The following is a 26,950-nucleotide window of genomic DNA, read 5'->3' as shown; positions in this document are numbered from 1 at the left end:
TCACTTGCTAAATACCTCAGAGTAGAGTGTTACTATAAAAATTCTCTCCTGATTTTAATAAGGCCTTTTTATCTCTCCTACTTTGGAGGAGATTTCAAGTTTGGCCCAGGCAGAAAGAAAAAAAAATTTGCTTTTGTTTTTTTTTTTTTTTGGTTTTTCGAGACAGGGTTTCTCTGTGTAGCCTTGGCCATCCTGAACTCACTTTGTAGACCAGGCTGGCCTCGAACTCACAGCGATCCGCCTGCCTCTGCCTCCCGAGTGCTGGGATTAAAGGCGTGCGCCACCACGTCCGGCTTTTTGTTTTGTTTTTTTTAAGAGGGTTTCTCTGGGTTAGCCCTGACTGCCCTGGACTCTCTTTGTAGACCAGGCTGGCCTTGAACTCACAGTGATACGTCTGCCTCTGCCTCGCAAGTGCTGGAATTAAAGGCATGTGCTACCATGCCCAGCTAATATATATATATATATATATATATACATACATATATATATATATTTAACATTACAATATTTTGGTGGTTGCTTTATGCTTTGAGACACTACAATAATAGTGACCTTTTGAAAAAAATTTTTTTAATGTCCACTGGAGTTGTGTGATACTGCGGAAGTGACTATGTACACCAGCATTACCTCGATTGCATGAATATGAATTTGCATCCAAAGTTCTGGGTTTAATGACATGTGCAATCATGTTTGGCAATATTCATTTTTGAAAATGATTGTGGAAAACATTTGAAATGACATTAAGAGGTATTATATTGCCCTATTCGCCAATGCTCCTTTTTATCTGTTATTTTTTTTCTTCTTTCTCAATGTGTATGTGTTTCTGTGTGTGTGTACATGTAGCACAGTATTTCCTCAAATTGACAGTGATCATCACGCCTGTGTGATCTAAGTGTTGGGATTAAAGGAATGCACTACTATGCCCAGTCTCAACAATACGTTTTATTGCAAGTTTCCCTTTCTATAAAAAAAAAAAATAGTCATTATATTCCGTGTACGAGTCTTTTGCCTGTGTGTATGTCTTTGTGCTCCTTTCAGTTCTCTCAGTCACAAAGACCGGACATGGCGTCAGAACCCCTGGACCTTGAGTACCAGATAGTCCTGAGCGGTCTTGTGTTAATGAAAACATTGCTTTGGGAACAACTCTCATGCTCTCCTTGCCTGTCACAGGGAAAACTCTCTCTCAGTTCTTCTGCCTTGGCTGTTATGATGGCTTTTCTGGGTTTGACTCCATCTGGAATTAACTAAACCCAAAGAGTTGGATATTGTGGGGAATTTTCCTTAATCACAGCATTTGGAGTAGGAAACTCTTGTTTAATCTGGATCTTCTGAGGTGATTAGATTCACCTTTAATCTAGGCCATAGCTTCTGGTTGCATCCTACATACAGGAAGGACATTGCAAACGACAGTTCTTTCACTTTGTCAGCTTCTCCTAGCTCTGGCTAGTAAGTTCATCTCTTACTGACAGTAGCGGCTTCTTCTTTGGGATTCTGCTATATACAGAAGACCAACTGACACATCCAGACACACGGACTGAACGTCTACTGGATTCCTCAACTTGCCATTGTTAGTCAGCCACTGTTGGACTAGTGGGACCACAGCCAGTGAGACAGAAATCCCCTTTCTACATACACAGAGAGGCTCATTCTATCAGTTGGATTCACCGGGGGAACCTTGACTAATACAGCCATGTATTTGTTTTTCACTTTCCCACTGAGGAAGATCAGCAGCTAACAGTGCTTTACAGAGGATGCTAGGTTTCCCTCTTTTCTCCAGGGTTGTCTGATTCTCACCAGGTAACACGTTGCAGGAGTTTACCTGAACTCAGCTTGAAGAAACAAAACAAACGTCGTGTCTCCTGAAATCTCTCTTTAATTGTGCAACAGACTGATAACTCCATTGCCAATTGAGTAATGGGCTCTGCAAGTTACCCACCTAGGTACAGGAGGAAGAAGGGGAGGTGCCTGCTGGGGGCTGTGACATAGTGAAGTCGGGGTCTCAGTGCCCAAACAGGAGGGAGGAGCCTGTGCTGAGCGGAGGAAGCTCAAGTGCTGGATCCTCCCTAGGCTAGTCCGAAAGACGACGTTAAGGCTATTGGAGGACAGTGCTACTGAAATGCAAACCTCTGCACTTCTGGAAAAGGGTTGTCCCTGGATAGGAAGGCTGGGACCAGGAACTGCGATTCTGCATCCCTGCAGCACACTCTAGCCCTAAGGGAAGCATTGATGTCACTTACGATGAACTGGCCAATCAGGGCCTCCAGTTAGATCTGCCAGTCAAATGCAGAGGCGGGTTCTTCTCGGAGCCTTGCTGCAGGTTCAGCTCGGAAGCTGAGCGGGCTTGAAAAGTTTGGTGTTGTGTGCTCTGAGCTCTGCTGCTGACTGTTGTGAGGAAGCTCGAGCCAGTTCCAACGTCGCGACATGGTGAGTGGAGGGTCACTGTCCACGGAAGGGAGCAGCAGGCTGCTGAGCAGAGCTTGCGGGAGAGGTGAGGTGAGTCTCGCGTGGAAAACAGAGGGTTTCGCTTCTGGAGGACAGACACTAGTGCTGCTGAAACGCAAATCTCTTCCTATCTGGAAATGGCCTGGAAGTCTGGGCCCGTTAAAAAAAAAAAAAAAAAAAAGCGGTGTCCCTCCAGCGGCACTCTCACCCTAAGGGAGGTGTTTGTGTCACTCAAGACTCAGCGGCCAATCAGGGCCTCCAGGTGGCCTGCCGGCACACAGAGAAGGCGGGTTCTGCCGGGTGCTAAGTTGGCTGGTTCAGCTGGAAAGCTGAGCTGTGTTGACTGGTTTGGTGTGCAGTGCTTTGAGCACTGCTGCTGGGCGCTGTGAAGGAAGCTCAGGCAAGCTCCAAAGTTGCGGCATGGCGAACTCAGGGTCGCTGCCCAAAATGGGGAAGAGCAGGAAGGTGAGCAGGAGCCGCTGGTGTGGTGTGGTGGTTCTTCCCTGGGGTTGTGTGGTAAGCATAGGCCAGACTGGGCCACCTGTGAGGTCCCTTGTGGTCCTACTCACTTCCTGGACCCTGTTGTGGCCTTTGAATAACTTTACTATGGGGGCTGCATCTGGGCAAAGCTTTTGGGTCAGGACTGCTTGTAGAAACATCTCAGGCAGGATGCCAAATTCGGAGAACCTTAGTTTCTCTAAGATCTTTTACAAGTTTTGCCCTTAGACTTTAACATTTAGGTGTAAGATCCATTTGGAATTAATTTTGTGGAGGTTGTAAAAGGCATCACATGCGTTGGGGAGCACTGCAATGTTAAGCTGTGATGGAGAAAGTAGAATTGATTTACCAATGCTTAGAAAACAGTAAGAGGCACCAAGTAGAATTTAGGTGAGGGAGGACTGCCTTCAAAATACCCCACAGATAAGTAGTATGCTCACCCAGCCTGTTAGAGGTTAGGGTGCTGGGATGTATATGCTGGCTCACTAGGATTGTCCAGACATTTGGCTCTAAACCATGGCAAAGGAGTCACCCCTTCCTATGACCAACCACTAGGCCCATCTTCATATGAAGGACAAGCCTCTAGCTGCTCAAGTATTGAGAATAAAGTAGAACTCCTCTACAGCAAGGGCCAATGCTTGGGAGAGCTGGTAAAGTTGGGGCCAGGACCTTTGGGGAGGTGTTGCTTCAGCTCCTGAGGACCCAAGTCTTGTCACTACCTAGAGCTCTGGTTCTCAGTCCCAAGGGCTCTGTGGGCTTGACCAGTGATGCACCTGAGATGCCCTGTGTTCCCTTCTGCAGATTGTTTCATTGGACTCCTCTTGAGGAGAGGAGTTTCTCCTGACTTCGTAAATGTCTCCCATTCTTTCTAGTTACCCCTTTTAAGAGGGTATACAAGATGCTATTCTTTTTTTTTTTTTTACAAGATGCTATTCTTAAAAAGATTATGTAGGATAACTGTAGGTCCCCCCACCCCGTAATCGGGTCTCTCTGTGTATCCTTGACTGTCCTGGACTCACTTTGTAGACCAGGCTGGCCTGCAACTCACAGCGATCCGCCTGCCTCTGCCTCCTGAGTGCTGGGATTAAAGGCGTGAGCCACCAGACCCAGTGTCAGGGTTGATTTTAATTGAAATTGTTTATAAAATTTCTGTGAAGGTCTGGGAATATATCTTGGTGGGGCAGCCCTTACCTAATATTCAGAAAGCCTGGGTTTACTCCCAGGTATCAGGATTTGTGTAGCGGAGCTTAACGGCGAATTCTGTAATCATGCCATATGGCAGATCCATGTAAGGGGTTTTACTGGGGAAATAGCACACAGAGACGGTCTCTGGAGACACATGAGGGCAAGAGAGGTGCGGCTGATGGACGGAGTTCTCTTTATAAGATGACCCCAAAGATAGGCGAAAAGGAGGTGGGTGTGGTCGTGCATGCCTTTAATCCCAGCACTGGGGAGGCAGAGGCAGGTGGAATCCTGTGAGTTCCAGGCCAGCCTGGTCTACAAAGTGAGTCTAGGACAGCCAAGGTTACACAGAGAAACCCTGTCTCCAACCGCCTCCCCCCCCCCCAAAAAAAAACCAACCACCACCACCAACAGCAACAACAAAAAAATCACGATAGGCCAAAAGTACACACGTGGTTTTATGGGCTTCTTTCCAGGGTAGCTGTGAGGTGAAGGAGGATCCTCTGTGCTGTGTGGATCTGTCACAACCAATAGGGGTGGCCCCCGGAAGTGTCCAGTCCTTCCCTGCACAGACTTTCTGTTTGGTAAAAGAGGAAGCTAACAAAAAAATTCTATCAAATAAGAGAAGAGGGATGGATATGGGGGTAATGGCGAATTCACTTGGCTACTGACACCCAGCCATAGAGCAATTTCCCTACTCTACTCTGAGAGGCTGTTATGAACAAATGAGGGTTTCTTGAACCTTGAGTCTTGCAATATAAGGGTTACCCTGTGCAAGAACAGACCAGAGGGGGCGGAGGGAAGCTATGTATCCAATAGAGTAGAGCTGACCACGGCTGCGGAAGTGAAGCCTCACTTTTCCAGAGTAGGAGGCAAGGTGGTTGGGCTCAGCCTTCCTCTGGGGCTTAAGGGAGCAGGGCCCTGTTGGAGTTGGTAGGTAAGAAGGGGCATTATCTTGAAGAGGTGTGTTAAAAGGCCTGAGGTTACAGAGGTGAGGGAAGCCTTCCAGGTCTGCAGCTGTGGGAGTCAGAAGACTTACTTTGAAGGGCTCTGCTATTTAGTGGAAAGAGCTGAGGGACATTGGTCTGGAGGAGACAAAGGACCTGATGATCTCCAGTGTTGACAGGAGGGGGACAGGGGTGAGCTAGATGGTGGTCAGTAAAGTCTCATAGTAGGGAGCAGAGGTGACATAGTAACTCGTGGGTACATGGTCAGGGAGGGGTGCTGATTTAAGTGAAAAAAAAAATGGGTGCTAGTACTGGTTGTCATTGAATGAGCTCAAAGGGTGAACTAGAAACAGGTTTCTTGGGGAGAGCCCTCAGCCTGAATAGAGCTAGTGGCAGGAACGTCACCCAGTCAAGGTGAAGTTCCTGTGACAGTTTAATAAGGGTATTTTTTAAAGACCAGTTGGTTGGTTCTATCTTTCCTGAGAACTGTGGGTAGTATGGGATATGAAAATAGCAAGGAATGTTTAGGGTTTTAGGTAAAGTCTGGGAAACTTGAGATGTGAACTCAGGAACTTTGTCCAATTGGATGTAGCCAGAGACTCCAAAGTGATGGGTGTTCTCTGGAAGGAGGTGTTGATTGTGGGAAAGGCCTCCACCCATCCTGAGAATGTGTCTGCCAGGACCAGTAGATACTAGGCATGCATGACTGTGTGCATGTAGGTAAACTCATGTTGCCAGTCAGTCCCAGGGAGGGAGCCCCTCACTTGGAGACAAGGGACAGGGGGGTTACGATACCTGGAGTTAGGGTTTGACATCTGACAGGTGTTACAGGAGGTAGTAATAGTCTTTAAGATGTTTAAGTTCATGGAAGTAGGCTGTGCGTGGGTTTTAACAAAGTTACATCAGGCTTGGATATTAGGGTGAACAGGACAGAATTTGACGAGTATCAGGAGGTGATGTGGGGTGTGAGGGTTGTAAGGTATGGATTTCTAGTGATGGGTGAGACAAGTTTAGGCTTCCAAGGGCCACAGCCCTAGCTGCCTCATCCGTCTAGTTATTTCCTCTAGAGACTATGGAATTGCCACTCTGGTGTGACCTAGGGTGGACAATTCCAATAGATGTGGAAATGTGGGAGGCTTTTAGCATGGCCATGACCTGGTCTCCATTAGTTATAGGTCCTCACTCTCTTGTTAGTAACCTGTGCTCTCTCCACATGGCTGCATGGGACAGGAGGATATGAAAGGCATATTTGTGGTCTGTATAAATATTTCAGGATTGTCTCTGTGCCAACTGAAAGGCAGGGGTAACGTCTATTTGCTTGGCCTGTTGAGTAGTGGTATTTGCAGGGAGGACCTGTGCCTGAAAACCTTAGTATCCTCCACTATGGTATAGCCAGCTTCTCAGGCTCCTTCGTGTCTAAAGAAGCTACCAATTGTGTACCAGGTATTGAAAGCCTGGGCAATGTGGCCTCCTGTATATGTGAGGAGGGGCAGGGCAAAAGTTTCTTCAAGGTTTCAACGAAAGAATGTGATGGGAAGTCGTTAGCGTTAGGTTGAGGAAGAAGATTAAAGATGCGAAGAGGTAGGCATGGTTGAAAGGTAAGTGTTGTGGGGCCATGTGGGGGGACCAGTTAGAATTATGGTACTTTTTTGCCTCCTCCAAGTTAGATTTCTCCTCCTAGGTTAACATTCCCCCATACATTATTATCGTCTTCTGGGCTGTCTTTCTTAGGCTTTTGTACCAGGGGAAACACTGTTTGGAGGCTGCAACAAAGGAAGGAGGGAGTGAGAACTCTGGAGCATATAGGAAGTTCTCTTGTCATTTGTCAGTGTCTGTCTAACCAGGTTGTATATAAAATATGCATCAGGAGGCATATCTTTACCTCCATTATTTGTAAACTAGCTCTTAACGTTTATTTCTATCCTCTACATGTATCTTTATCTAAGTTTGTCTGGTCTAGATGTTGGTGGCTTACTGTAGGTAAAATGAAGAGTGCATTTGAACTTTTTAAAGAATCATATGGGTCCATATATCTCTCTACCCTTTGTTAGAGGTTTGTGGATATTGCTCTCTTACAAGGATATGTTTCTCGTTAGTATCTTGAATAAGGTCTATGAACGTTAGGTGAAGTTAATCAAAAGGCAAAGTGTTGACAGTTCTTTACAATCCAAAGCAAACTGTTATCTGAGAGTGCCTCAATCAAGGGCATGCCCGTATCACACTGGTTCCTTGCTCTGCCTGTGAAAAATTGTGTTGATGGTTGATTGATGTGGGAAGACTCTTCCTCTGAAGGTGGCAAAATCCCAAAACAAGTGGCTATGGGCTGCATACAAGGGCCAGGTGAACATGAGACGCTGACCGAGGAGAGAAGAAGCTATGGAACAGTGTTTATCCATGGTCTTTGCCTTCATCTTCTAGCTTGTGTCTCTGTGCTAAGCTCCCAGACTCATGGCCCGTGATCCCACAGAACCATCAATAGAATTGTTCATTACCCGAGTAGCAAGTTATTACCAAAATCATTATGCAATAAGTTATTTTGGTGTAGGGCCGAACCTGGGAGTAATATCTTTTGAACAATTGCAGAACACATAAAGACTTGATATGGCAAAAGGCACTACAGACTACTGAGGTTTGATTGGGCCAAAATTCCTGGCTTTTTTGGTTTTAATATTATTAGGAGATGGGATTGGCGTGTAGGTATATGCAAGCATATGCTGTTGTATTTATTTTCATCCTCGTCTTGAATTTTGAAATGTATCATAGAGTATATTTTATTTCTCAGGATGGCCTGTGTTTATGACATTAATAGTAAAGGAGCTTTTTACATCATTGGATTTCAGGTGTCTGACATTCTTTCTACCTGTTACAGTTGTTTTGATTTTTTTTTGAATAAACGTGTATTTTGCCTGTATGCATGAATATGTGCACGATGTGTGCCTGATGCTCACCGTAGTCTGAGGATGGTCTCAGACATCTGACCATGATATGATGCGTAGTTGTGAGCCTCTAATCTAAATAGTGGCAATGGACTCCAATTCTTTGCAGGACCCACAAGAGCTCTGTTGTAATGTCTCCTGCCCTAGGTGGCTTATTTATGATAAATATTTATATTGCTCATACATCCATCTATTTGTAACTGCTTAAACATGCATTTTCTATTAGAGAGATGTTATTGATGTTACATTTTAAACTGGGGCATTTGAGGTTTATGGAAGATGAATACACAGCTGGGGTGAATGTGTGTGACCTAGTAGGAACTTCAGTAAACACCTCTGAGTTCTTTCTATCTTTTTTGTTTGATTACTTGAATTTTTTTGAGAGAAGTCAGGGTCTTCATATGAAACTCATGCTGTGCTGAAGCTCAGTGCATAGTGTAGGCCAGCACACACCTCAATGAGATGCACCTGCCTCTGTCTCCTGAGTGCTGGGATTACAGGCATAAAAACATACACCCAGCCTTCCCATCACATTTATAGTCAGCAGTTGCTCATACAGTTTCTGTGATGTGAGTTCAGTACTGTTGGTCTGCTTGATTGTCTCTCTGTTTCTCTCTCTCTATGTCTGTTGATGGGCATTTCTCTTGCAAGGCTGTATCCTGTTCAAGGGGTGCAGGAATGATAGAAGTGAGCATCATTATTCAATTTGTATCTGAAATGCCTTGGTGATTACATTAGAACATCTGTGTCAGGAAATATGTGGAAGAAGCATCAGAATTACATGAGTCTATTGTCAACGACGTATATGTTTACAGTGTTGTCACTGTCATGCTTTGTCTTACACACATGTCTGCGGTGTTATAGGATGCAGTGACCTACGATGATGTGCATGTGGACTTCACTCGGGAAGAGTGGGCTTTGCTGGATCCTTCCCAGAAGAGACTCTACAGAGATGTGATGCTGGAGACCTACAGGAACCTCACTGCCATAGGTAAGACAGTGACTTCTTCTTTCTTTTTACAATGTAAGGACAACTGTTTCGTTGATACAGTTATTCATTGTAAGTTCACTTGAGAATGAGGTAAATAAATCAGTGGCATCTCTAATGTTCACTAAAGGTGGTTACTTAAATTTTGCCTAATTTCCAAAAAAAAAAAAAATAATAATCAATTTCTGCTATTATATTTTAGGCTACAATTGGGAAGACCACAATACAATTCTTAAGAACATTTTCAATGGTCTAGAAGACATGAAAGGTAATTAGCATACATAAGTTGATACAAATATGCCTCTGAAGAAATTTTAATGTGTCCTGCAAGTTTTAAGGAAAATCAAGAGTGTAAAAATGCACTCCCTTAAGTATACTGATGATTATTAAATTCTCCCAAAACCATGTACCTCAATGGCAGGTATCTGGTTTATGATTGCAAAGCATTTCTCGAAGACAGAAGACAAGAAAACCATGCATTAACAGATGTCACCATTTGAATGACAGCCCCATGAGAGCTAGACCCTACAACCGCTAATGTGTTTAGTCTCATACGACTTAGATGTTATAAAAGCTGTGCACATTGGATAGACAATAAGTCTATGTTCAAAACAACTAATAAGCAAATCCTCCACAATAAAGCTAGTTTTCCTCATCTTATTTGCAGGAGTGTTGCAAAGTTTAATGAGTGGCAGTTTATGAGAGGCAAGAATGCTACTGTGGAGAAACTTTAATCCTTATGCCGTATGTCTATAAGGAAAGCAAAAGTCAAACTGTGTGACTGCAATGGGGACCCTTTCATTGTTATTCTCCTTTACATAACTATGTCATCTGTCACAATGGAGGCCACCCATCATAACTATGTCATCTGTCACAATAAAGGCCACCCATGTGAGCTCAGGGGTATTAAAGAAGCAATGTGCTCCTGCCTAACATGGAAGGATAAGGAGATATGTAGTAGTCCCCATTGTGCCTAGACTTTCTGAATACGCTACAAGTTTACAATTAATTGGTTCTCCAACTTCATTGGCAATAAATCCACAAACTTATACTGTAGGAAATCCTCTTTAGTAATAGGAATAAGAAATTCTTCTGTTTCTCTTGGTTCACTCTGCAAATATAATATGAGTCACACTACAGGAAAATTTACGAATGCAATCATTGTGATAGAGCTCTGAGTTCTACCATTTTTCTTCAAATATTTGAAAATCTTCGTATATTTAAAAGGTTGTTGTAAATGGAGTTCATGTAATCAGTGCTCTTCCCATCACAGTTATCTTCTAAGATGGAAAACAACCCATAATGAGTGGGAACACCATGAAAGTAAACAACGTGAACATTCCATAATATCTGATTCTTTTTTACAATCGGACCAAAATGTAAAATTAAATCACACAGATAAAAATATTCATCAGTGTAATGACTGTGGTAAAGCTTTCACTTGTGCCAATTATCTTTCCAGGAATGAAAGAAGTCACACTGGAGAAAAAACCCTCTGAAATTACTCAACATGGTAAATTGTTTGCATATCACTGTCATCCTCAGAGGCATAAAAGAACTCATATTGGAGAAAAAGCAAAGGAAGACATTCAATATGGTGAAGCCATTGCACATCACAGTAGTCTCCAAATACATAAAAGCACACACACTGAGCAAATAACCCATGAAGATAACCAATGTGGTAGAACTGGTGCAACTCAAGGTCATCTTCAGAGAGATGAAAGAAATCATATTGGAAAGAAACCATATGAATGTAATCAGTGTGTTGATGCCATTGCATGTCAGAGTCACCTTCAAAGGCACGAAAGAAATTTTACAAGAGAGAAATCTTATGAATGTAGGCAATATGGTAAAGACTTTGCAGATCACAGTTCTCTTCAAAGGCATAAAGTAATTCATACAGGAGGGAAACCTTATGAATGTAATCAATGTGGTAAAGCCTTTGCATGGCCCTGTCGTCTTCAAGTGCATGAAAGAATTCATACCGGAGAGAAACCTTATGCATGTAATCAATGCGGTAAAGCCTTTGTACAGCACAGTCTTCTTCAAGTGCATGAAAGAATTCATACCGGAGAGAAACCTTACGAATGTAATCAATGTGGTAAAGCCTTTGCATGTCACAGGAATCTTAAAATGCATAAAAGAATTCATACAGGAGAGAAACCTTATGAATGTAATCAATGTGGTAAAGGCTTTGCATGTCACAGGACCCTTAAAATGCATGAAAGAATTCATACTGGAGAGAAACTTTATGAATGTAATCAATGTGGTAAAGGCTTTGCACTGCACAGTAATCTTCAAAGGCATGAAAGAATTCATACAGGAGAGAAACCTTATGAATGTAATCAATGTGGTAAAGCCTTTGCACAGCACAGTAATCTTCAAAGGCATGAAAGAATTCATACAGGAAAGAAATCTTATGAATGTAACCAATGTGGTAAAGCCTTTGCATGGCACTGTTCTCTTCAAATGCATGAAAGAATTCATACTGGAGAGAAACTTTATGAATGTAATCAATGTGGTAAAGCCTTTGCAAGGCACAGTCTTCTTCAAGTTCATGAAAGAGTTCATACAGGAGAGAAACCTTATAAATGTAATCAGTGTGGTAAAGCCTTTGCATGTCACAGGAACCTTAAAATGCATAAAAGAATTCATACAGGAGAGAAACCTTATGAATGTAATCAATGTGGTAAAACCTTTGCATGGCACTGTTCTCTTCAAATGCATGAAAGATTTCATACTGGAGAGAAATTTTATGAATGCAATCAATGTGGTAAAGGCTTTGCACGGCACAGTAATCTTCAAAGACATGAAAGAATTCATACAGGAGAGAAACCTTATGAATGTAATCAATGTGGTAAAGCCTTTGCACGGCACAGTAATCTTCAAAGGCATGAAAGACTTCATACAGGAAAGAAACCTTATTAATGTCATCAATGTGGTAAAGCCTTTGCATGGCACAGTCATCTTCAAAGGCATGAAAGATTTCATATGGACAGAAAGCTTACAAATGTAATCAATGTGGTAAAGCCTTTACACAACACAGTTATCTTCAAAGGCATGAAAGAATTTATACTTTCATTCATACCTTATGAATATTACTAATGTCATAATGCTTTTGCATGTAACAGCATACATGCTGGAGAGATACCCTATGAATGTAACCAATGTGGAAAGACCTTTGTACATCATGGTCCTATTGTAATTCATAAAAGAACACATACTGCAGAGAAACCCTATGAATGTAAGCAATGTGGTAAAACTTTTGAATGACAGTTATATTAAGAGATGTGAAAATATATTGGAAATAAACAATGTAAGAAGTGCACTTAAAATGTTGAATCTTCAGGCTTGGATCACTCTCTGCCCACTCCTCTCCTGCATGGCCTGTCTAGGACACGGACAGTTAGCCAGCAGCGATGAGGTGGGCATGGGCTGCACCCCACATTACCCACCACCTTGAGGAGGCCTGAGGGACACGCATGTAGCTCTAGGCTTGGACCTCTCTCCACTTACTCTTCTCTGAACTGGCCCATCCAGGACACACAGAAAATAAGCAGATGAAGCCAGTGGAAAATCTGACAGACAGTGTCTGAACCCCTGGACCTTGAGTACCAGATAGTAGTGAGCTGTCTTGTGTTGAAGAAAACATTGCTTTGGAAACAACTCTCATGCTTTCCATGCCCGTCACAGGAAAACTTCTCTCTCAGTTCTTCTATCTTGGCTGTTGTGATGCCTATTATGGGTTGGACCCCATCTGCAATTAACTAAACCCAAAGAGTTGGAGATTGTGGGGAATTTTCCTTAATCACAGCATTTGGAGTAGGAAAACTCTTGTTTAATCTGGATCTCTTGAGGTGATAAGATTCACCTTTAATCTAGGCCATAGCTTCTGGTTGCATTCTACATACATGAAGGACATTGCAAATGGCAGTTCTTTCACTTTGTCTGCTTGACCTACGTCTGCCTAGTAAATTCATCTCTTACTGACATTAGTGGCTTCTTCTTTGGGATTCTGCTATATACTGAAGACCAATGGACTCATCCAGACACACAGACTGAACGTCTACTGGATTCCTCAACTTGCCATTGTTAGTCAGCCACTGTTGGACTAGTGGGACCACAGCCAGTGAGACAGAAATCCCCTTTCTACATACACAGAGAGGCTCATCCTATCAGTTGTATTCACCTGGGGAACCTTGACTAATACAGCTGTGTATTTGTTTTTCACCTTCCCACCGAGGAGGATCTGCATGAAAGATCTGTTTGTTAATCAGGTAAAAAAAAAAAAAAAAATTTCTGTTCTGAACAAATTAAAACATTTGGTAAGAGGTTGCTTAATGATCTCAGTTTCTCCACTGTAATCAGAATCAGTCATCCCAGGGAACATCTTTATTTTCTGTACAGAGTTGGAACAGAGTTCCAGTCTCATACTGCCTAGAGTTGCCTGTTGCAGTTGTTGAATAGTTCTTTGGTGATAATTGGACAGGTTGTCTAAGGCCGTCAGGTCACCTTTGTTATTTGGGAGACATGGATGTTCCCCTCACCCAGTGTCCCTGGTTCAGTGGTGTCTGACATATTTAGGAGCTACACTAACAGCAGATAAGGGAGTACCATTTCCTCTTGCAGTGGTTTGTTTCCTCTCCTGCAGGGAAGGCATAGCAAAGGAGGTGAGCTTGGATCTGGACCCGACGTGGGATTAGGAGTAGTAATGTTCATGGGTTTCCTGCCTTATTAGGACAATGTCTGCTAATATGTCCAGACTTGTTGTGTGAATTAGCATCTGTAAGCCATGACCACCTGATCAGATTTCCTTTTTTCTTATCTAGCTAGAAACTGGGTAGCAGTCTGGCCTTGCAGAGCAGCTATAACAGTTATACCTTGGGAATATGAGGAAGTAACTTTCAGTGTTGGTACTGGGACACCAACCCAGACACAAAACCTCAGACCTATAATTTGTCCTGCCTGCCTATGTGCTAGGGTAATAGTGGCTCAGAACTTGTGGCAGTGGACAACCAATTACTGGTTTCACACCATGCCCAGCACTGCCTGCATTGCCAGGAACCTGACTCTGAATAGCCAAGAGATCTAGGATAAAAGAAAATTAGACATGTGGGGATAAAGGTCACTGCAATGATTCTTAGTAATATCTTGGTATATTAATAGAAGGCTGCCTAGCTCAACTATCATCAGGCAGGAATCATTCCTCAACTCTTTAGTGGCACTAAATAACTTGAAATTTCCTGCCTTTTCTTTACAACTTAACTGTCTTCTGATACCACCTAGTGTTAATTTTTTTCTACAAAAGACAGATTTTCACTTCTTTCTGGCCAAATTGTTTCATTTTCACCGTAGACCTGAATGGATTATCAGTGGTAACCATCCAACAGGATCAATATTTTGTCCAAGAAATCCCCCCATTACTTTTTAATTTTGCCTTACTCAATTTCTCAGGACATGGGGAGAATAAAGAAAGAGTCAGGACTAAAATAGCACACAAATGACCTCTAGCCAAATTTTTCATGGAGTCATTTTCCCAGTAAAATCCTATTACCTTGGCTGGGCATGGTGGCGCACGCCTTTAATCCCAGCACTCGGGAGGCAGAGGCAGGTGGATCACTGTGAGTTCAAGACCAGCCTGGTCTACAAAGTGAGTCCCGGATGGCCAGGGCTACACAGAGAAACCCTGTCTCAAAAAACAAACAACAACAACAACAAAATCCTCTTACCTTGATCTCCACTGTCTGCATTCCTCTCAACTCTCATCATATCAGTCCATCAGAACTTCTTGTTAGCCTCTGTGTACAGCTTTCTTTGGGTTTTACCATCTATATTCTTGATATCTTTAACAGTCCTCCAATAGTCAACATTACCAGGTCCTTCTCACAAACAAAATCAATTTTAGGTACCATTTTTTTTTTTTAAGTTTTAATTTGTGTTTCTCTTGCTGTGATTAAATTCTCTAACCAAGAGCATCTCAGGCCATTGTCAACACATTGTGAGAGGTTAGAATAGAAACTGAAGCTAGCAACTGAAGGCAGAATACATGGGGAAATCCTTTTTTTCTGCATTTCTCTCTTCTTGGTGTCCATGTTCCCTTCTTAGGTAGCTCTTTTATCCAACCCACTTGGTTGAGGATCTTGGCAGTTTAGTGCATGAGCCTTCCCACATCAAACGTCAGTCAATACTATTACAGACATAGAAACCAACCATTCTGATAAGGGCATGCCCTCAATTAAGTATCCCTCAGGTGACTATAGGCTCTGAAAATTTGAAAGCCCTCTCCAGTGCCTATTTAAATAGTTCAAAACATAACCTGGGTCCTGAACCTCAAAGGGACATAAGGGTGATAGTAAACATGAAATACAAAATCTGTTCTCACCTGACTCTTCTTTGAGCATTAGCCAGAACTGAATGCATGCTGTCATTAAAGAGATTTCTTTTCTTTTCTTTTCTTTTCTTTTTTAAAGAGATTTTTCTTAATCAGTCTTTTCATTGTGTGTGAAGTGATTTCTCGTCTCCCTGGGAATCCTAAGAGATATGAACTTGGACCACAACGAACACATGAAGTTAATGGGTGATTTGAGAACCTTAGGTACATTTTCATAGTTATTCTTTTTTGTTGTTTTTTTTTTTCCCTCATTATTCAGTTCATCTTATCACAATAAAAACAGACATCCCCCCATGTTCATAACACTTTTATCATCCCCCTTTCATTTTTCACCAGAAGCTCACTTGGTATAGGCCTATGCCTACTTTCCCATGATATATATCATATAGAAAATTGAAACAGTTAAGATGACTGAGGAACAAAGGTCTGAAAATATTTTCCTCAACTTCCGTTTAGATATCTAAAATAATCCATATCATGAGGTGCTTTCCTTTAATCCTAGCTCTAGGGAGATAGAGGTAGGAGGCAATTTGTGAGTTCAAGTCAAGCTGTTCTGCAAAGCCAGTTGCTTAACTAGTTAGGCTACAGAACTGTTAGAGTATATTGGAGACGAATCGAGGGCTTTTTATAAATCCATGCTGTTACACTTAGTATTCTGCCTTTTCCAGGTAGTGGATTCTACTTGTCTTCTCATCCTTTGGTTCTTTGATGTGCTGACCTGCAGAAAACAGCCTTTTTTTTATTGCAGGCACATGACACTTCTATGAGGTTTGCAAACCAATGCCATTTTGGTTTACACTATTTCCACATATGTCAAATATCTAATCGGTAATTGATGATATTTTGCTTTGTGAATTTATCATCATTTATATGTCAAACATGTTAGTTCTTTATTCTAGCTATAAATAACCTAGAAATCATTATTCTTGAAAATACCACCAGAATCTTTCAAACGTGCCCTCCTTCTCACACTTCTGTTTTGCTGAAGCTTTTTTTTTAAGAAATGGAGTGCTCATCCTCCATGGTGCTTTTATTTTTTTAATTTTAATTTTAATTTTTTTTGGTTTTTGCAGACAGGGTCTCTCTGTGTAGCCTTGGCTGTCCTGGACTCACTTTGTAGACCAGGCTGGCCTCGAACACATATTGATCCTCTGGCCTCTGCCTCCAAGTGCTGGGATTAAAGGCGTGTACCACCATGCCCAGCCCCATGGTTTTTTTTTAATAATTGTGAGCAAAATCGAAATGAATCCTTTGCTACAGTGTCTCAATGAAGAAGTACTGTAACATGTTTCCAGGATATTTTAAATTAGGCTATTAGGCTCACCTTTTGCCCCAAGCATGTCTCATGTATATGTGAATAAAAATCTAACACTCGACTCCTGACTGTCTTTATTTTCACCAAGTGCAGCTAGTTATCTGGACATTTACAAAAGTCAGAAGCTCCCTTCCCCCTCCGGAAAGGACACAGTTTCCCATTGTCTCAACCCTGGCTAAGCTAAGTATGGCTGCCCTGCTCTCCCTGGAGCTGGGGAATCTACCCGGAAAGCTCCCGCCCTGCCCAGAAGACCTTCCTCGTGACCGGCCCTCAAGATAGAGCCTTCTTCATCTAGCCGCCAGAACACTGAAGGAAACTCTGACCACATTCTCAGCCCAGCCTCCCAGAAAGGAGCCCACAGGGAGCCTTATGGAAAAGCGGGGGGGGGGGGGGAAGCGGGGAAGGAAAGAGAAAAGGACTAGACTAGCAGGTGACAGGGACTTCACAAGACCAACAGAGGCGACAAATCAGGGCCCAAAGGGGCCTCATGAGACTTAAACACCAACCAGGACCTTGCATAGACTAGACTTAGGGCCCCCACAAAAGTGTAGCTGATGTGCAGCTCAGCGTTCATATGGTCCCCTGGTAAGTGGAGCACGTCTAGATAATTATTTAGCATGCCTAGATAATTCATTTAGAAGGCATACTACTTCAAGTTGATGTCCTAAATGGTAACTAATGGGAATACAAAGAAGCATAGAACATATATATATCACGCTATGCTGTGAGATATAGAGTTGAGTGCTTTCACTGCCAATTTTCCTTCTTCGTTACATCTCTACCAGATAGATAAAATGCTGCTTTGGATGCACACATGAGGTATTTAATGTTTGTTATATGCTTTTCTACTAAGCATTTAAACATTAATGTGGCTCAATGTGTTGACAAAACAGGACACATTGGGAGTACATCTTCTATACTTAGACTTTAACTAAGGATCAAGAGTAAAAATACAGCCTTGACTAATCACTGAGAGTGGTATCCTGCCAATGACGTTTTCTACCCTGCCCGAAATGCTTTGCTCACATACAGCTACCATAGTGGTGATATTCAGAGGCTACCACCAGGTCCAAGGATGAACCTCACAGGTCTCCCCATCCAGCCACAGAAATCACCCACCACACCAGTTCCCACAGCTGCCTGGCTGTCCCCACTGGTAGGCAGTGACTCTGCTGTCACCATGTTTTGACATGAAAGCGACAATGAGCTTCCCTCACAGCATCCAGAAGCACGACTCAGACAACACCACACAGAACTATTAAAGCCTGCTCGGCTAGAGAGGGGGTCCTGTAGCGTAGCACCTAGAGAAGCAGAGATGTGGATTTCAGAAGCACTTGTGCCTGTCCACCAATAGCCTACCTGTCTGTCTTCCACTCAGACCTGAAAAAGACACAGCACTCCCTCTCCCTCTGCTGCTCCTCCATGTATGGGCAGAGCCCCCTGCTCACCAGGTCTCAAAGATCACCTGACCTCCTCCCATAGAACCTAGCAGCATGGTTCAGAGAAGATCACAGGGAGCTGTTCAAGCCTGCACAGCCATAGAGCTGATCCCTCAGAATACCACCAGAGAAAACCCCTCCTACTTGTCTGACTGGCAGGTCTGCCTGGAGGCCCTGATTGGCGAGTGACATGAGCACCTCCTTCAGGATTAGAGTATGCTGAAGCGACACAGCTTCCAAGTCCAGGGCCAGACCTTTTTTAGATCTGCAGAGATTTGCAGTTCAGTAACACATGTGCATGTCATCCAATACCTCTTGTCACTATAAGAATCTACTAGTCCAGTGACTAATTTGCATCCAATTGAACTGTGATGCCAAGATATCAAATGGGAATCCAGAAACGACCTAGGCTGTTACCAAGACAACAGGTTGCTCTGTATGAATTTACAGCAAGGCCTCACAGCTTAACACAATACCCATTCAATTTATTGATCATGGAGCAGTCAAACGGTGGCTATATAGAACTTTTGCCCCTATATAGCAGTCCCTTTGGTATAGCAAGATACTTCTACAGGCTACTAAAAGAAAAACATATAAGCCAGTCCGATTACAAAACTTTTCTACCTGTTCTATCTACTAAATATGTTAGGGGAATGGTGGCACAATTCTTATGGCAGAAACTAATCAATATGTAATATGACTTAATACCCACGCTACGATATGGAACCCATACCTGACAAACCATGGCTCACTGAAAATCAGAGACTAGATACCCTGCAGTTCTAGGGTAAAACCAAGTATTACTGGTGCAGCACATCATTATAATATTGTCTAGGATGTTCTGCTATACTCACAGATGAATGTCCCGTCACACTCAGGCACCTCCTGCACCAAATAGGAAAAACACAGAGACCCAGAGCCAGACATTATACACTGAGTAAATGACTTTGGAAAACATAGCACTATAACAGTTGTCTCCATTAAAACCAGACTGAAGAGGAGGCAGAAAAAGTGGGGGATACAGATACAATGGTGGATACCAGGAGAGCATTGGCCAATTAAACAAATGAACAAAGTTCCTATGAACTCACAAAATTGAAGGAGTCTGTCAGGAGCCATAGGACCTTGCCTGACCTGCCCCAGTGGCTGAGAGGCCCTGCTGACTGAAAGCCACAGCTGTCTGCATACTTGAGATAATTATTCTGCCTGGCAACCACAAAAGATCCAGCCTGACCTTGAGAAAGAGAACATTCGGTGTATCGCGACTTCTGAATAATCGCCCCACTCCACACCTGCTGCCCTTGGGCCTGGCCCAGAAGATTTTGTAGCTTTCCACTGCATTCCTTCCCACCCCCCACCCTCTCAGAAGCTCACTTTAAATTTGGATACCCCCTTACAATAAACGGCCCTCGACAAGCAATGTTTCCCTGGGCCCATGTCTCTCTCTCGCCCAATTCTTTATTCACAGGTCGCGACCCTCCTCGCCACTCCACGAATAACTGAACCCGTGGGTCGGGGACAGGAGTCATCACAGGACTACAGAAGTCTGCACCAGGCCATCTGCATAGACAGCACAGCGTTCATGTAGCCCTTTTGTGGGACCCCTGAACGTGTGAACGAGTGTATCTCCAATTCTTGTGTCTTGCCTTGCCCAAACCCCTTACTTTTAATTGTTTTGTCCAACTCCAATAATGATAGTTGATTTATCTTCTTTCATTTTTTCATAGTTTGATATTTTCTCTCAGAAGCCCGTTTTCTTTTAAATGGAGACAGACAGAAGTGGGGTGGATTTGAGTGGACAGGAGGTGGGGAGAAACTGGGAGTGGTAAAGGAAGGGAAACCTGAATTCCAACTATATGAGAAGAGAACCTATGTTTGTTTCATTTATGCTAAGAAACATCATGGGAGACTCCTTTTAAATTGCATAATAGGTTGAAACATCAAAGAACAAAGACACAGAGAAAGTTTATACCACGACAGACTTCTGTCCATCAGGTGTAACTTTTTTTGTTTTGTTTTGTTTTGTTTTGTTTTTCGAGACAGGGTTTCTTTGCGCAGCCTTGGCTGTATGGACTCACTTTGTAGACCAGGCTGGCCTCGAACTCACAGCGATCCGCCTGCCTCTGCCTCCCGAGTGCTGGGATTAAAGACGTGCGCCACCACACCCGGCTCATCAGGTGTAACTTTAACGATAGTGATAAACATTTTTAGGAATTATCGAAACCAACTTGGTGACAGTGCAGGAAGAAAAACCATGTAATCTGAGTTATGTATTAAAGTCTTCAGCTTTCTTTGAGCTATAGAGGTGGAAAAGCAGGGCAGCACATTGCTACGAAACTGGGAGGGCAAAATGGACTTTTTGTTAGTGACATTAAGGAAGCACAAAGCAACACATGCTCTTAGTGGTTATGAATATTTAACATACTTTGTAAGACAAGCAGTTCATAATCTCTGTCATGAGTGAAGTTGGCATAGGTGGCATAATCCTAGATCACAGGAGATAGGGGTATCCAGACTCCAGTATTTTCTGTGGCGCAGCAGTATACGATTCCAAATACAGAATCTTTATGCATTAAAATGGTGATAAACTGTCTTTGTAGGTACTTGGCACAAACCAGGCATGAAAGGTTCAAGTGCTGGATGTCCTAGTAACTCTTATTAGATTGTTATTATATGCATCACATACACAAATCTGTGAATTCACATCAAAGCCTACACAATGTATATGCACAACTGGCACTAATTTGAAAATGACTATTTCTGTATTGTGAATGTCTACACATGAATATACATGGCACACAGCCCTTATCCTGTAAAAGCATTACCTTGGTTTGAGAGAAAGACAAGGAAATAGAAACCAGTGGTTAGTTTCTGTACATTCAAGGGAAGTTTGAAGAACGAGCAATCCCTGTAGTAATGGAAGACAAATAAATGTTTGAAGTTGGCAGCTGAGTGCCATATTATGTGTTGGGATTGTGAGGTGCATACTTTGAACAATTAGAGGAACAATGTGTTGTTTTGCAAAGCAGAATTAAATATAAGGGGATTGTGCCATCTTTCATATATGTAAATTTCCAGCAAGCACAAGGATGTCAGAGTATGAACTTGGGCTGTCCTCACTCACAAGCAAAGCTGTAAGACAGGTGGTGAAATCTCTTACTCTGATATATATCGCATTAGAACCTTTGTCAGCGAACCCAGGAGAAGCAACATGTCTATGAAAGGGAAATCTGTGGGAAGATATCTATTCATGAGTTTGACTTCAAGCCTAGAGAATGACAGCATTTTAAAATGAGCCACGAGAGCCAAAGTGAATAGCCCACCGGAGATACTCGTGACCCATGGATTTTTCTTGATGTTTCAGCCTGTTTGAGAACCACTTCCATCTGACGCTACCTCAAAGATACTACTTATTACTCCAAGGAGAAGCATCGATGTTCTTTAATTAATGCTTTCAGGTAAATGGAGAGTAATGAAAGTGTCACTCGGAATTGGGCATCTCAGCTCTGTTCAGACTCAATTTTAATTTCCAACGTGTGTGTGTTTGAGGAATGTAGCTGAACACTGCAGCCATACAAGGTCATTAGAGGAGCCACCATCTTCCAGAAGGGAAGGACATGTAGATGTATGGAAGGAGAAACTCATGTCTGTTCTGTGTGCTGCCCCTCTTGCATCTATGCTTCAGCACAGAGTCTGGGGTGAATCCACCCTTCATTCTTGTTTTACATTCTTTGAGGACAGTAGAGGAGGGGTATTTGGTAGCTTTGAAATACAGAGAGATGGGGCTGGAGAGATGGCTCAGCGGTTAAGAGCACTGTCTGCTCTTTCCAGAGGTTCTGAGTTCAATTCCCAGCAACCACATGGTGGCTCACAACCATCTATACCCTCTGATCCCCTCTTCTGGCCTGCAGGTATACATGTAGATAGAACACTCATATACATAAAAATAAATTAAAAAAATAAAGTTAAAAAGAAATACAGAGGGCTGGAGAGATGGCTCCGTGGGTAAGAGCGCCGCCAGCTCTTCCAAAGGTCCCGAGTTCAATCCCCAGCAACCACATGGTGGCTTACAGCCATCTATAATGTACTGTGATGTGATGCCCTCTTCTGGCCTGAAGGTGTACATGCAGGCAGAACACTGTATACATAATACATACATACATACATACATAAATCTTTAAAAAAAAAAGTACAGAGAGACATATGGAAGGCTTAATTTTGAGGGAAAGTTTCATGAGACAGTCCATACAGTTAAGAGAGAGAGATGGCTTGTTCTCTGGTAAACGTATGCAAGAGGATGGAGCATGTTGACTATTCTTATAGCAAAGGTTTATAGTCAGAACTTGCAAACCTTCACCGTGTTGCCTTATTTTACAGGAAATTTTCATTTTATTTTCTAGTATGATTCTTGGTCTTAATTTTTCCAGTCTATATAATCTGTGTGCTACAGCCTGAGACGGGGGAAAGGCAGGGAAGAGGAGACTGGGAGGAAGAGGCTATGATGGAAACGAAAAATGAATATTGTCCCTGACCCTGAGATTAAGAGTCTCATGCTCTACCGACTGAGCTAGCCGGGTGGAGCAGAGGGAGGGGGGTTAGAGGGAGGGTTTTTGGTCGCAGGAAAGACAGGGGCACAAAAGGAGAGCAGCCGCGGTCTACAGAAGAGAGAGGGTCGTTATAGGCGGATGGGAGAGAAGGATAATGAGGGGCCGTAGAAGAAGGAGGCGGCGGCTGGGGAGGGTCCGAAGATGGGTCAACAGGGGAGTCCTGAGGGATATCTATGAGGGTGAAAGGAGAAGAGGCAGGAGCAGAGGTGCCAGAGGAGGAGCGAGAAGGCGGCAGGGAAGACTTGAGACAGTACTCCGCAACAGAAAGAAGTTGTTTGTGTCCAGTCTCCGAATCGGAGGCTTGAATTATGTCACGGAATGAGCCCCCAGTATGAAAAAATGTTGTGTCCTAGGGCCTCATTCCCATCCCTAGTTATGAGGACATTTAAATCACGACTGACTCGCTGCCATTTGTGTGAATCTATGGTCGGCCCATCAATAATGAACCAGGGACATTTCTCATCGACAAAAATGAAAAATTCAACCAAATGTTTCTTTTTAACCCTTATGCCTCTCTCTCTGAGGGCCTCTTTGAGGCCCTTGATGAATTCCGCCTCTTTAGACAAAGTTTTACCCATTCTGAGAAATTGGACAGATGACTCACCTAATAGTTGAAGAGGCCGGGCGAGCGGCGACAACCATGAAGTCACAGGGGCGATCGCGATCTTAATCTGTCCGGGGGACGACCCGTACTACGACAACCACATCTGGGCACCACTGTCCCCGACCCGCGGGTTCAGTTATTCGGGGTCTCGAAGGGGGTCGCGGCCTGTGAAGGAAGAATGGGCGAGAGAGAAGGCACGACTCAAGAAAGTATGTCTTATCAAGAGTCATTTACTGAAAGCAGGTGTATGATTTTTAAAGTGTGCTTCAGGAAGGGCGGGGGAAGGAGGGAGAGCAGTGGGAAAGTACAGAATCTTCCGGGGTAGGAACCCCTGGGACAATGTGTGGGGCGGGGGGAGGAGACAGGTGGCCCCGCGGTCTTTTCCCAGAGACCACAGCACGTCAGATGTTCATGTACCGTGACTTCTGAGAAAGGCTACAAAGCCAAGGTACACTGAGTGTTCCTTTTCTCAGGGCCAAGTTCCCTCTCCTGGGGCCAAGCACGCTGTTTGCGGTTTGTCCATTGCCAGGCAAAATGTTTGATAAGTTCTTTCTGTATAGGCTGGCTGGAAAGGGTCAGCTGGAGTTCAACGCAACCAGGGTCTCTCAGCTCAGCCAGGGTCTCTCGGCTCCCAACAGAATATATAAATTTAAAAGAGAGAAAAACCTTACCTCCCAAAATATAAACACCTTCCCTGACTGTTGGTACCTTAGGAAAGTATTTGTGCCATTTTAATGCTTGCTGAATAAAAACTATATCAAACAACATTAACAACGAATCAGCCCGCACACTGCAGGTGGCAGCTGTCCAGTCAGTGCTCACAGTGGACATGATGCTGGTATTTCAGTCACTGGAATGCCATCTGCTATTTATAACATTTTTCCTCTTGTTTATAATGTGCTTTGTATTCACTGATATTTCTAGCCCTCTAAATTTAAGAAATAATAATCCATTGAAAAACCAAAGAAATGAATTACACACAAAGAAAATGGGCAATTGCTTCAATACATTTTATGTAAAATTTTTGTTTAATTTATTCACTCTATACAGGATATATCTCTTGATAATCTCTTCCTTGCCCCACCTCTCTCTCTCATACCCCCTTCTTCCTATCCTAGTGCTCAGATAAAGTCAGCCCTGCTCTCCTGTCATCTGAGCCCAGCCTCTCAGGTATCATGTAGCCTGCCTGCATCCTCTTCCTCAGGCTTGGCAAAGTCCACGAGCTGTGAAATGAGTGGACACCAGAGTCCATGTCAGACGTAGACTCTACTGCTCTTATTATGGCACCCACAAGCAGAATGTACTGCCTATGGACTATATCCAAGTAGGTGATCCAGGACCTTACCCTGCATGGTCTTAGTTCCGTGCACCAGTCTCTGCAGCACATCACACACACCAACTGCATCCTCCCCCTCCCCCCCGGCACAACCTCTGGACCAAGAATTTTGCTTCCATTGCTTTCCTTGTGGAGAGTTCTCTCCCCTCCAGGTCCCTCTATTCCCCCAACTCCTCCAGAACACTCCCTGCACTCCACCACAAAGTTTGCCCGCGAGTCTCGGCATCAGCTTCAGTCCACTGCTGGGTGTAGTCTTTTAGAAAACCTCAATGGTAGGCTCTGGTCCTCTTCCTTCTCTTCAGCTGCTTTGGGAGTCTATTCTATTTGTCTTTTGAATGAGAATCAAGCATCTCTTTAGGTCTATATATTGTAGTGTGGTTATCCTGTATGATGTGGCTAATATTCACTTATAAGTGAGTGTATCCCATGCATGTCTTCCTGGGTCTCCGTTACGTCACTCAGGACGTTCTTTTCCAGTTCTATCCATTTGTCTGCAAATCCCAAGATTTCCTAATTATTAACGGCTAAGAAGTACTCCATTGTGTAAATGTACTCCAAGTTCTTTATCTATTCTTCAGGTGAGAGGCATCTAGGTTCTTCTCTGATTCGGGCTATTCCAAACAAAGCTGCTAAGAAGATAGCTGAGCAAGTGTCCCAGTTTTATGGTGGGGCATCTTTTGGGTATATGCCGAGGAATGGGATAGCTGGGTCTTGAGACAGGACTAGTCCCAATTTTCTCAGAAAGTATCAGATTGATTTAGAAAGTGGTTGTGCAAGTTTGCATTCCCACCAGCTATGGAGGAAAGTACTGCTTTCTCCATATCCTCACCACCAGGTGCTGTCAATTGAGTTTTCGATCTTAGCCATTATGACAGTTATAAGACAGAATCTCAGGGTTGTTTTGATTTGCATTTCCCTGATGACTAAGCACGTTGAGCATTTCGTTATGTGTTTCTCGGACAATCAATAGTTCTCTGTTGAGAATTGCTTGTTTACCTTTGCAATCCATTTTTAAAATATATTATTTGGTTTGTTGTTTAACTTGAGTTCTTTAGATATTTTGGAGTTCAAAGCTCTTCCCACTTTTTCTTCAGATTTAGTGAGTCTGGTTTTATATTGAGCTCTTTAAGGTACTTCAATTTTAGTTTCGAGTGGGTGATAAACAAGGGCATATTTGCATTTTTCTACATTTAGACATCCAGTTAGACAAGCACCATTTGTTGAAGGTGCTATGTTTTTTCTATTGTATGGTTCTGGCTTCTTTGTCAAAACTCAAGTGTCCATAGGTATGTGGGATTATCTGTGGATCTTTGATTCAATTCCACTTAACCATTGTCTGTTTCTATGCCAGATGCAGATTTTATTACTGTTGTTAACAGTACAGCTAGAGATCAAGTGTGGGGAGCCACCCTTAGTGGCTCTTGGCTTAAAGCATAGGCAATTCCACTTTGCCTGTAGACTCCATTTTCAACACCTCCGCTTGGCACGTGGCAAGCTGAGGGTCAGCCCAAGGCCACACCACCCAGTCCCAGCTTCGGTCCCGGGAAGCTGCCTGTTTATCTTATCTCTGCAGCTGCTTTCCTCAGAACTCACCTGCCTATCCTTGAAGTTCTTACTACTGAGATATATATCAGAACAACTTCATTAGGTCCTAGGAACCCGCTTGCTTATCACCTTTACAGCTGCACTCTCTCAGAACTTACTTCCTTATCTTAAAGTTTTTACTACCAAGCTAAAGAGCAGAATGGCTGCCATTAGGTTTCCATAGCACCCTGCGCTTGCCCCCTCTGAGACTCTATAAAAACCCTGTGAATTTTTTTCAATAAATTTCAGGGCAAATCCAGACTTGCCCTCATTTCTTCATGTCTCCTGTCTTTCATTCCGGCACCCCCTCCCAGGTTCCTTTTGAAGACCTCGCGGGTGGGAAAATCAAGGATAGAGATACAAATAGGAAATCTTTTATTACACATGATTGTCTTACTATTTGGGTTTTTAAATTTTCCATATGAAGTTGGGAATTGCTTTTTCAAGTTCTGTAAAGATTTGTGTTGACATTTTGGTTGAAATTTCAGTGAATTAGTTGATTGCATTTGGTAAGATCACCATTTTTTTACTACGATGTTGATTCTCCCAATGCACGAGCATTGGCAACCTTTCCATCTCTCAATTTCTTTCTTCAGAGACTTGAAGTTATATATATATATCCAAAACTTTTAACATGAATGTGTGTTGGCTATTGTCAAATGATTTTTTTCAGCATCTAAG

The 26,950-nt window shown here is 43.1% G+C and overlaps 2 protein-coding genes across 2 annotated transcripts in view; both read left to right on the top strand.

Annotated features, from left to right (window-relative positions):
- The first annotated feature begins 2,647 nt into the window (after positions 1-2,647).
- The window catches only part of LOC127204012 (zinc finger protein 120-like), a 428,901-nt gene continuing 404,598 nt past the window's right edge, over positions 2,648-26,950 (top strand). The window contains exon 1 of the mRNA XM_051162966.1: positions 2,648-2,907. Coding sequence (XP_051018923.1) covers positions 2,863-2,907 — 45 coding nt within the window. The 5' untranslated portion in view covers positions 2,648-2,862. The remainder of the gene's footprint in view (positions 2,908-26,950) is intronic.
- Positions 10,520-26,950, top strand: part of LOC127203988 (zinc finger protein 721-like) — a 1,570,727-nt gene continuing 1,554,296 nt past the window's right edge. Inside the window, 2 exon segments of the mRNA XM_051162938.1 lie at positions 10,520-10,840; positions 10,843-11,913. Coding sequence (XP_051018895.1) covers positions 10,657-10,840; positions 10,843-11,913 — 1,255 coding nt within the window. The 5' untranslated portion in view covers positions 10,520-10,656.

Source organism: Acomys russatus, chromosome 19 (genome assembly GCF_903995435.1).
Source record: "Acomys russatus chromosome 19, mAcoRus1.1, whole genome shotgun sequence".
NCBI classification, from domain to species: domain Eukaryota; kingdom Metazoa; phylum Chordata; class Mammalia; order Rodentia; family Muridae; genus Acomys; species Acomys russatus.
Note: the sequence above shows the minus strand (reverse complement) of the source record. Positions and strands in the feature narration are given on the sequence as shown.